The sequence below is a fragment of the Choristoneura fumiferana genome, chromosome Z, assembly GCF_025370935.1.
Source record: "Choristoneura fumiferana chromosome Z, NRCan_CFum_1, whole genome shotgun sequence".
Taxonomy (NCBI): domain Eukaryota; kingdom Metazoa; phylum Arthropoda; class Insecta; order Lepidoptera; family Tortricidae; genus Choristoneura; species Choristoneura fumiferana.
In genome coordinates, this window is record NC_133472.1 from 45,205,247 (window position 1) to 45,217,838 (window position 12,592).

Sequence of the window (12,592 nt, forward strand, 5' to 3'; positions counted from 1 at the left end):
TTACTGTCGTATTATTCCGACACACTTGTCATCGACTAAAAGATAGATTTGGAACTATAACTTCAAGACGTGATCTTTGTATTCGACTCATATTTGGAAGTATTTTAGCAATTTTTTATTTTTATTTTGGAACTACTTTTAGTAACATCAAGAGTGAAATTAAAGAATAACATGACAATGCTTTGGAACGTTTTTGCTAAAATACGTCCAATAAAACTACTGTTCTTAATTTTAATGTACCTAATCTTGGGCATCATGACTTTAAAAAAAAAACACAATTTTTGTAACCTGTAATAAGTGATTGAAGTAAACTTATGTTAGGTACGTTATGTTTAAACGTTAGACGATAATATTTTTTTTATTATAAAGCATTTAAAATCTATGTAAATGCTTCTTAATGCAACAAATAAAAGCATATACTTGTTTTGAGAATTTCAGAATGTGGTTTTACAACATCTCTAATTTTTTTTATTAAGAACAAAAACATTTTATGTCAAAGAAAAATTATAACAGATTTGGAACTTAAATGTTTTACCAAAAACGAGGTCTCAATTCAAGTGTGCCAGAAGAAAACGACAAGTTCTCTAAAAATACATTTGTTCAAAATTTACCGATTTGTGCATTAAATCTACGATTACACAATGCAAGCTCACACACATCCTGCCCAATCCCTACGAACGCGATATGTAAGTCAACTAGCGTCCGTTACAATTTGGATGTAGCATCTAAATGTGTCGCTTCATCGACCTACTGCAGCTTTGTCGAAGGTTTGTATCAAGTTAAAATTAGCGACAGAAGTCATTGTTGATGATGATCAAGTGTCGACGCGGCGCGGATGAAATGATTATTTGAGAAAAATAGCTTGTGATAGAACTTGAAGCTCAGCACAGCTTGTGATAGAACTTGAAGCTTACCACAGCTTGTGATAGAACTTGAAGCTCAGCACAGCTTGTGACAGAACTTGAAGCTTACCACAGCTTGTGATATAACTTGAAGCTCACCACAGCTTGTGACAGAACTTGAAGCTCACCACAGCTTGTGACAGAACTTGAAGCTTACCACAGCTTGTGATAGAACTTGAAGCTCACCACAGCTTGTGACAGAACTTGAAGCTCACCACAGCTTGTGACAGAACTTGAAGCTTACCACAGCTTGTGATAGAACTTGAAGCTCACCATAGCTTGTGACAGAACTTGAAGTTCACCATAGCTTGTGACAGAACTTGAAGCTTACCACAGCTTGTGATAGAACTTGAAGCTCACCGCAGCTTGTGATAGAACTTGAAGCTCACCACAGCTTGTGACAGAACTTGAAGCTCACCACAGCTTGTGATAGAACTTGAAGCTCACCACAGCTTGTGATAGAACTTGAAGCTCACCACAGCTTGTGACAGAACTTGAAGCTCACCACAGCTTGTGATAGAACTTGAAGCTCACCACAGCTTGTGATAGAACTTGAAGCTCACCACAGCTTGTGATAGAACTTGAAGCTCACCACAGCTTGTGACAGAACTTGAAGCTCACCACAGCTTGTGATAGAACTTGAAGCTCACCACAGCTTGTGATAGAACTTGAAGCTCAGCACAGCTTGTGATAGAACTTGAAGCTCACCACAGCTTGTGATAGAACTTGAAGCTCACCGCAGCTTGTGATAGAACTTGAAGCTCACCACAGCTTGTGATAGAACTTGAAGCTTACCACAGCTTGTGATAGAACTTGAAGCTCACCACAGCTTGTGATAGAACTTGAAGCTTACCACAGCTTGTGATAGAACTTGAAGCTCACCACAGCTTGTGATAGAACTTGAAGCTTACCACAGCTTGTGATAGAACTTGAAGCTCACCACAGCTTGTGATAGAACTTGAAGCTCACCACAGCTTGTGATAGAACTTGACTCTACCACAGCTTGTTGTGATAGAACTTGACATCGAAGTAGCCCTGGTCGGTAAGTTGAGAGTCGCGACGCGGCGCGGCGGAGCCGGCGGGTGAGGGCGCGGCGGGGCCGCCGGGGCCACGGGCAGCGAGGTCGGCCGCTCCGGGCTGGGCGAGGCCGGCGCCGGCGCCGGCTCGAGCTCAGGCGCCGGTTCAGGCTCTGGCGCAGGCTCGGGCTCCGCCACCGGCTCGGGCGAGAACGCCTTCGGCCCCGGAGCGTCTTCCGGCATTCTGTGCCACACGGAACTTGGTATTATGTATGTATTCTTGTACAAAAAAATAACAATAGGGAATATGCATGGAACGAAAATGTTCTCTTAAACAACAGGATATTCTCTTTTTCTGGAAAACAAAACGAATGAAGTAAAAATCATCTATATCTGTTGGAAAATCAAAAAGATATTGTATGAGCGAAGGTAGCTTGCATTCCATCTCTTTCTGCACTTTCTATGGTGCGACATGTCGGTCTAATTGGCGATTTAATACATCGTTGAAGAAATAAAAATGCTTGCATATTCCCTATTGACAACCATTGAGAAACATATACAAAGACGAACTTATATATCTTTTAGATATTTACTAGTCAACTATATTCTTACTACATTCACAAGCAGAATGTACATTGAATCCGACAACCAGAAATTACTGTTCCTAAATGCTCGTGCCCATTTATTAGCACTGTTACCGAGTGGGAAGTTTTCCCAGTTCGCACCACGAACAAGTGGGAAAAAGTTCCCAGAGCACACACTCGCGGCAACGTAACTCAGGCATTCAGTGAAACTAACCTGGAATATTCTGGAAGAATTTGGAGACAGTCTGTATGGACTTTTAAAGCTAGCCACTTTTAGTACGGGTATGCTTAACCTTATTTTAATTTGCTCTTTTCAATTATTAACAAACAAGACATGATTCAACAATTTGAAACTACAATACGGTATTTGACTATTTTGTATATGTTTTATAAATTAAAACTACACAATGCCTGTTATCGGATAGAAAAACAATTTTTATGCTACCTTTACAAATAACAAAGTTATAAAGGTTTGAAATTCAAGATTAGACAGAGAAAGACATACTGGCATGTGACGTACACACGCCAGTACCGCCATACTTGCTGCATAGAGAAAGCGTTTGAGAAAGAGACAGGTATATAGATTTTTCAAAAAATCACTATAAATCCAATTTTCAACGGATTTAAATTTTCTCTTCGCTAAACACTATCTGTATATCTATATATTCATAATAATCCCTACTAATATTATAAATGCGAAAGTAACTCTGTCTGTCTGTCTGTCTGTTACGCTTTCGCGTCGAAACCACTGAACCGATTTTGATGAAATTTGGTATATAGGTATTTTGAATCCCAAGGATCAACATAGGATACCTTTTATTCCGGTAGAGGGCGCCACCGCGCGATAACCTAGATCCGCGCAGACGAAGTCGCGGGCTTAAGCTGGTATTAAGATATGGCAAAATCAGGAGTTGTCAAATACCGTATTAGCATCGTAAAAAAAATATAAATTACAAATAAAATTAAAATGGAAAGGAGCTGTTAAACCCCGAGCTTTGAATGAAAATGCGCACAAGACATTTACAAGTAAATTAATTAGTATTATTATGAGTTTTAGTACCAAATGTTACGTGAGAATGTATCAATGTAGTCACGCCACAACGTAATAGTCAAACAGTGGGGTAACTCGGACGTCTAGAGACGAGACAACTACGCTAATTCGCCAGGCCCACTACATTACGCTGTGGCTATGTCTAAATTAAATTTTGAAAAAAAAAGTAAGTGAAAATACAATATGAAATTTCTAAAGAATAAACAAGTGGGTAACACATTTTTATAAACGTCAATTGGCATAAGATTATAAATTTACGTGGTATAAATTACATCTAGCTTCTATTCTATCACAGTGCATTCTTGAAAGCCTAGTAAAATAGCAAGTTTTCAGCAACTTAAAGTTAAACATAATTTTATAATATAAATTGCATGGATTAAATAACATAATTTTGAACAGCATTATATTGTTCGAATTATTTTTTTTTCTTTATTTTAGTTTTGTTACGTCGATTTTATAATAAATATTCGTCTTTTTTCTAGAGATCATTTTCAAATTAAGTAGCCGAAGCTAACACACATACGAAAATACATTAAAACACAAAATGTACCAAAAAGTACTTTAAAATGTCAATGATCAATTGTCAAAATTAAAATATACATTATTTTTAAAACTATTTACAATGATGTGAAACATTTTAATTGGAAGCATTAAGTATTTGTAAATTACCAATAGTAAAATGAGAAATTTATTTTTTTGATACAATTGAGCTCCAATCAATTGATACATTATTCAACGCCTGGCACAATTTCAAAGCAGTGTTTCTGAGACCACAAGGTAAAGGCATCGTTCGCCACAATTAAACTTCTTATTCTACTAAAATTCTTAATACTTGGGCCTACTTCTTTGGCCTCGCGTTAAAGTTAATAAAAATATGATTCTGAAGAAAATCATAAAAAATAAATAAACCTATCTTAACGTGCAACCCTTAAAATACAGAAAAAAAAAACAGAAACAATGTACACTTTGGTTATCCGAAGCCAATATTTACTCTTACAATTTTTTTGACAACTCTCTTGACAATTCTCTTGAGAAGTAATGTACTTCTGCGGGGTAAATACGTCATATATCCATATTCACAATGTCTCGGCAGTGTTGCAGCTTGCAACGAAAAGGTCACGACAAATTTTCCGCTTTGATTTTGGTCACAATTGTCAAAGTTAGAGGTTGAAAACGGTGCCAAAAATACCGATATTTTTAAGGATGAATCGCTGAGCCCATACAGTTTTTTTTAATACTTGTGTTATCAATAATATACACTTATGTACATTATAAAGGGCTTGAAACAAGTACCGAAAATACTGGTACCAAAACATTATAATTGTACCGGTTTTTTTTGTTTCCTGTGACTCGAAGAAAGAATGTAACTCGGTTTCTTTTTTTCTATATTCTAAGGAGAACCCTAATAGCGTTAATTAAAAAGCTGCTAAAACAATTCAAATAAATTAATATTGTAAATAATGGTTTTCATATATTCGAGAGCGTGCGCGTTCAGTTGCTGCAGCAATCCTTAGATAAATAATCTCAAGCTGAAAAGAAATTTTAAAGAAATCATAATAAAGAAATTAAAAATTAAACTTTATAAAATATTTTAAAAGAAACAGCGAAATTAGCCAAAACACTGGGTTATGAAATTCTGTATAAAATTAGCGCCATCTAGACTTGATTTGCAGATCAAGATGACTTGCTAATCAATTATTCATTTTTTAAAATCAATCAATCTTCAATCAATTATACTCATATTTGTAAGAAAGAAAGAAAGAAAGAAAATATATTTATTTGGTCACATTAATACATACCAAAAACAAACAAAACAAAAGCGAAAAGAGCAGAATGGACACAAAAAGGGAATCTGGCTCAGCACGATGTCGCGAATTGCTTCGCAACGCTGATATTCTGCCAGAACCTTAACCTTAAGGGTTACTAAATCTAAACTTAACCTAAAACACTTATCAACAATGCGGGACAGAAATTGAAATAAGTTTAAAACCGGTGACAATTACATGACAGAAACACAACTAAAAATAAACAGATACAAACATCATCATGCATTTACCACAACAGACAAACAGAACAAAGTTTCACCCATTTACACAGCCCACTTTGTTTCGCTACGGCATATTTTGCTGAATAGCCAATAAATGCGCTTTTAAACGTTTTCTAAAAGAAAACTTAGACTGCACAGCTCTAATGGGCGGTGGCAAATTGTTCCAACACTTAGTTGCCTGATAGCGAAAACTACCACGGAAGGCCGCAGAATGAAGACGCGGACATACAAGTACACAGCTACAGAACCTAGCCTGGTGGTTATTCCTATAACTCTGAGACCATTTAAGCTTCTTAAACAAATAAAACGGCACCTCCCTGTGCACTACATCAAAAAGAAGACAGGCAAGGTGAAGCTTTCTACGAGCAGCCATATTTAGCAAATTCCCATTATTAAGAAAAGGCGTAATGTGGGCTCGTGGCGGTACATTATAACAGAACCTTGCACAGGCATTCTGGACACGTTGCACAATTTTTTCTGATCTAATTAACAAACAAGGACCATATACTACATCTCCATAATTTAGTTTAGACAGAATAAGAGCTTCGCATAATTTTACACGCAGCTCTTCAGACAAGAAGGGCCTAATTTGATACAGTACTTTTAATCGAAAGAAACAATTTTTTGCAACTTCGACCAAATGCTTCTCAAAGCGCAAGCGATTATCGAACTCAAGTCCGAGATTACGAGCCGACTCCACCTGCTCAATAGGGCTGTCTGAAACAGTGATAATTGGCTTATGCGAATTAATTTCACTGATCCTCTTCCTAGTGCCAATCACCATAAACTTAGACTTTACAGGGTTAAGTACAAAACAATTATCCGTTGACCATTTCGTTATGTTGCTTAGATCCGCATTTAAGGCAGCAGAGGCATTTAATGTATCACTAGGCTGAAAGGAAACGTAAAGCTGTAGGTCATCAGCATATAAATGGTAAGAGCAGGTTGAAATGCAGTTCGCAATGTCAGCGCTGTAAATAATAAATAGCAACGGACCCAATATGGATCCTTGCGGAACACCACGCTTTACGGCCAAACGTTCAGACAACTGACAGGCACCATCACCCCGATGAATTGTTACCAGCTGAGAACGACCGCGGAGATAACTACAAAACCAAGCCACAGATGCCCTATCGAGGCCATAGAAAGATAATTTGGATAGGAGCAGATCAACGCTAATGCAGTCAAACGCGCGTGAAAAATCTAAAAGAGTAAGAAAAGATCCCATACCCTTGTCCTGCTCTGCAAGGAGATTATCAACGACATCCAAAAGAGCTGTGGCAGTGCCGCGTCCCTTACGAAAACCGGATTGCAGCTGCGGCAAGATGTCATTGCTTTCCAAGTATTTATATAACTGGGTATAAACTATTTTTTCCAAAATCTTAGAAAGACATGGCAGTATGCTTATAGGTCTGAGATCCCTCATGTCACATGGATTGCCTGTCTTGGGAATTGGTTTAACCATAGCAATTTTCCATGTTTCGGGAAAACACGATTCTAAGATGGATCTGTTGATGATTGCTGTAACAATCTCAAGTGTAGTTGGCAGAGTAAGAAGAAGCATATCCATGCTTATGCCATCGATCCCTTTGGCCTTTGACTTAATCTGCAAAATAATTCTGGCCACTTCCACAACGTCCACAGGCTTAAGGCAAAACGGTTCAACCTGAGCAGAACAGAAACGATTATATTCGAACCATGTCAATTGAGAAATTGTTACATTACCAGGCCCTGGTACGTCAAGAAAATGGCGGTTCAACTGGTCTGCGTTACCAATACTGGAAGGAAGTTCGTAAGAGTTATTCTTACTAGGGAGAATAGTTGATTTAAGGTTTTTCCACAAGGATTTCGGATTTTTTATTTTGGAGTTAATGTTTTTATCGAAATATGCCCTTTTTTCATTCGACATCGATGAAGACACCAGATTTTTAAGTTCTTTATAATAAAGGCGGTGAGAATCTGATCTAAGGGAACGATATCTTGCCAAGGCTCGGTCCCTTAAACCCATCATGAACTTGATGTTATCAGTCAACCAGGGTACTGGCGCATTCCTTAATAGAACCGTTTTCTCCGGAGCATAAATGTCAAAGAGATAAAGAATGAAAGCATTAAATAGACTAACCATATCATTAACGTTAGGCTGATCAATCACAAGCCTCCAATCCATCGACTCCAAGGAAGCGTCAAAATCATTCCTGTCTATATCTTTTAGAGGACGGAAAGTTACATAACGGGGGCGATATTTATCATTTTTTAAATTAAGTTCAACCCTAACCAAGGCATGCCCGCACCCAGAAACACTACACACGCTGACATTACGAACAGGAGCATCAGTACAGATAACATCAATCAGTGTTTGACTATGATCAGTATAATGAGTTGGCCGATTCACAATTTGGTTCAGATTAGTATACTGTATAAAATCTTTAAATTTTAGAGTTCTCGACTCACTACCGTTAAGAAGATTTATATTAAAATCCCCTAGAAGAATAACATTATCGAATTTCATAAAAGAAGACAATGATTCAGTGATTGAGTCCAAAAATACATCAGTGTCCTGCCAGGGGGGGCGGTATGCGGTACCAATAAGTAGACGCTTACCATTTACAGAAAGTGACAGCCACATCTGTTCAACGGCACTCGGAGGGTGAGTGAGAACTCTTACCTTAAGATTACTCCTAATATAAAAACCCACTCCACCGCCACGGCCAGATCTTACTGTTGCTGATCGAGGGGCATGACGAAGACGATAATTAGGAAGTACTGGGGCCAGAGCTTCGTCACCAGGTCGGAGCCAAGTTTCATTAATAGCTAATATGTCTAAAGCATGCCCCTCGACAGCCCTAACAAAGTTATCATGCCCAGTCTTCAGAGAACCTACATTAAATAAACCAAACTTAATAAATTTTACCTTTTTCACAGAGATTCAAATGTGATGATATAAATATCTACAAAAAAAGAGCGCTGCACAAGAAAGAAACATAAATGCATAAATAATACGTTTAGCAGTTAAAAAGACAGTAACAGAGTATCTCGAATAGATCCTAAGTAAACAATAACTAGTGTTCTGATTCTGAAACAACATAAACAACACCGTTAATAATACGATTATATAGATCCTAATTCCCACATTAAACAACAACTTATCATACAACGTAAACAACATAAACTTATAATAATAGTACATAAGCAATATAGTAACAGAACACAGACTATGCCACCGCAGACCGCGAGTCAGTGACCGTGCCACAAGCCGGCGAGGGCTGAGTGCTCGACGAAAAACGGGCCAAATCCATCTCGCTCCTAATGCGATGCCCAGATTCTGATTTGGAGCTGCCAGATCGTACGTAAATGGCTCCATCCCTGGTCCAAACACGATTCCATCTTTTTGCTTGGCTTTGTCGTCCGTTCTGTCGGTCTGTCTGTCATATATCTGCTTATTTATTTCTAGTGTCCTACTTGAACTTGAGCCGGCCTCACAGAGCAGTAATCCACGCAGTGATTTGATAGAACTTTTTTCGAACACATTTTTACGACATTATTAATTAAATCCGCCATAAAATACAAAATAAATTAACATAGAGTCAAAAAAATGATTTTAAACAAAAATAAAACAAAACTTACAAACATAAATAGGGGTTGTCGTCCACAAAGCGAGTGCTGGCGACGAGCCAGTGGACGGCGGCCTCACTCATGCCGGTACACACCCCTTCGGATCAATTAAATATAATAATTAAAAATAAAAATAAAAGACAAAACCAAACTACACCATGCAAAACTTGTCAGTCATTTTTTTGTTTCACTTCGAATTCATCCAAAAGCAGGTTCCAAAAACACAATTTTTGTAAAAATATTTCTTTCATAAACCACGGGGTGTCCAAGAACAACGCGACTTTTTTTTTTAAGCGACTGGATGGCAAACGAGCAAGTAGGTCTCCTGATGGTTAGAAACCACCACTGCCTATAAACATCTGCAACATCAGGGGTATTGCAGATGCGTTGCCAACCTATAGGTCTAAGATGGGATACCTCAAGTGCCAGTAATTTCACCGTCTGTCTTTCTCTCCACGCCGAAACACAACAGTGCAAGCACTGCTGCTTCACGGCAGGATTAGCGAGCAAGATGGCGGTAGCAATCCGGGCGGACCTTGCGCAAGGTCCTACCACCTGCAAAATTATGATGATGTAAGATTTTTTTTACTTTACCATCCCTCGATTGATACTCTGCTACCCGGCGCTCCTTTTTTTAGACTAATTAAAACGTAATACTCTCCCCAAATATTCGAATATGTCGTGGTCACTTGACTAATGGACACTCTTGGTATGTGACATTAATTTTTTTTTTTACTTTAGTTTCACGTGCTCTGCCTACCTCTTTTAGGGATAAAGGCGTGAATGTATGTATGTATGTATTATTACACCATAACGTAATAATAACAGTCCAGACGGGCAGTTAAATGATGCAGCGCGGGGCAATGCCGGCATTTAAGAGTCCAAATTCGACCAGTTCTAGCCAGTTAGAGAAAAACAAAGAGCGCCCACTGTTAAAAATTATTACGCTATGGTTATACTAAGCGCGCTAAGTCTACATAAAAATACACTACGCTTATACAAAACCAAGTAAAGCAGCTACTGTGTCAAAATTAACTACAGTATCGCCAAATAACACAACACAAAAATTTTCACACCATCGAATACCATTATTATAAAATGCATAGGACGAAACATGAATACATGATACCGACACATGCATGCAATCTGTGAAGGAAAAACTGTGATAGCCCATTTACACGCGCTAGTGACGAGGGAGTCGAAAGGCGAGCAGCGAGGAGCGTGAGCGAACGAGCATCCAAGACTCGTCCATCGACAAGCGTCATGCGAGACACGAGGCGAGGTACGAAGTGAGAGTGCAAATCTTTATTACATAGTATAAAGTCACTGTATGCACGCTTAGAGATTTTTTGTAACGCCTTCTCATAAATCCAATACGAAGTTAAGTGAAAATACCAGTTAATTATTATGTATCAAACAAATAGCAAGTTATTTCTTTCACAGACTTTGATATTAATTGCTCAGAAATTAGTAAAACGTTTAGTACACTCCAGCGTTATGTTATGTGTTAATTAAGTCATACTTTTATATACATACCCGTTGTTAGTTTCAACATACACTCGGTCTGTCTGTCCGTGGATCACCTGGGAAACAAAGACAAATGAGACGGATGTACCATGTCCAAACAAATTCTTGTATTTTATCTAAATTAAAAATAAGTTTGATAAACATTATTTCCATTCAACTTAAATGATACTATGGTCTGTCCCAGAATTCGAGATACTAAAATGACGTTTCATGTGTTACCTGTTTTTTGCGTCTCATAAATAGTGATGTGCCGCAACCGGTTATCACCGAAAGATTTTGTAGGTACCAATGTATGTATGTCGTAAAATATTAAGATATGAACGGATCCGTGATGTACTAAAATGTAGGGCACTTAGGACATTCTAGAAAAGGTAAAATAGGTCTAATAAAAATGCGACCGTTTTCGAGATATTTCGACTTTTTATAGATGTTGATGTTTAAGTTTCAATTTCATTCTAAGTAGGTTTTACAACCATACACTTCTCGTCTTTGCTAAGAGGTTGACGTTTCCGTTTTTTCTCAGGCGAAAGTATTTCTTCGCTGTGTCGTCTATGCGACGAATAGTTGGCTGCTCAGAGTCTATGTTTAATCAAACAAAACAACAAAAACACGACCAAACAAAACAAAATTAACAAATAAAAAGTCTATCTCCTCAAATTTAACAAATAACGTCAACAGCAACAATAACACGAGAAAGCGCACTGATCACATCCGATGACAATACGAGTAAAGTAACGAAAATCGGTTGAATACCACTTGAATACGAAAAACATGAACAATGACGTTGTGTGATATCTGAGGGCCTACTCCGGAATTCGAAAATCAAAGTTCGTACCGTAACGTCCCTCTCACTTACGTATTAAATTAAATAGTAGTGTCAGAAGGACGGAACGACACGAACTTCGATTTTCGAATTTCGTAGTAGCCCTGCTGGCCCTGACTACGAAATGCAAAACTCGAACTTCGTATGTTGCCGTCCCGCTGACGCTTATCTCATTCAATACGCGTGTGAAAAGGACGGTGCCATACGAACTTCGTTTTTCTAGTTTGTAGTAGCCCCTCTGTATTATTTTTTACGTTGGCACTAAGTGATGAACACTGTTTTTTTACTGTGCTTAGATTTCATCACTTTATCGTATGATAAAGTAAAATGGAAAGTAGAATATTGAATGCATTAATGCTATTTTGCTATCGTAAAATAAACATTTTATCGGTTATTTACGAAACCGAAATCACGGAGCAGCACTGTTCCTTTTATGCTGGCCACATTATTTTTACGTTTGACATTTCAGACTGTCATTTTAGTATCTCGAATTCTGGGACAGACCATACAAATAGAGATACAAAATATCCCTATAAGAGATCTACTAGAAATGGGGTGAATACGGATTTGGTCGAATAGCCGCATAGCCGACTTATCGGTGCTAGTGAATTAAGTAGGGCGAGTCTTTGTCCGCTAGTCGCCACGAGGTAGCGCTTAGAAAAGTTTGTTTTGTTGACGATTTGGTGATTCACTTGCTACACCGGCCGACGTTATTTCATTACTTTACAACAAAAATAAATTTGGTTCTAAATACTTAGGTTTAAAATATGTCAAAAATCACTTTAGACGTTATTAATTTTGGTCTGAATTCAAAATAGTTGAACTCATGTGGACGATTATCCATTTTTAAACTATGCCGACAAAATGGTACAATCAAAAATTCAAAAAAAATTTTTTTAGTGTACCTTCCATGGACGTAAAGTGGAGGTGATTTTTTTTTCTCATCCAACCCTATAGTGTGGGGTATCGTTGGATAGGTCTTTTAAAACCATTAGGGAGTTGCTAAAACGATTTTTCGATTCAGTGATCT

The 12,592-nt window shown here is 37.9% G+C and overlaps 1 protein-coding gene across 1 annotated transcript in view; it reads right to left on the reverse strand.

Annotated features, from left to right (window-relative positions):
- Positions 1–69: 69 nt before the first annotated feature.
- The window catches only part of LOC141437974 (alpha-tubulin N-acetyltransferase 1-like), a 30,596-nt gene continuing 18,073 nt past the window's right edge, over positions 70–12,592 (reverse strand). Inside the window, 3 exon segments of the mRNA XM_074101586.1 lie at positions 70–2,033; positions 2,036–2,162; positions 10,749–10,795. Coding sequence (XP_073957687.1) covers positions 1,896–2,033; positions 2,036–2,162; positions 10,749–10,795 — 312 coding nt within the window. The 3' untranslated portion in view covers positions 70–1,895.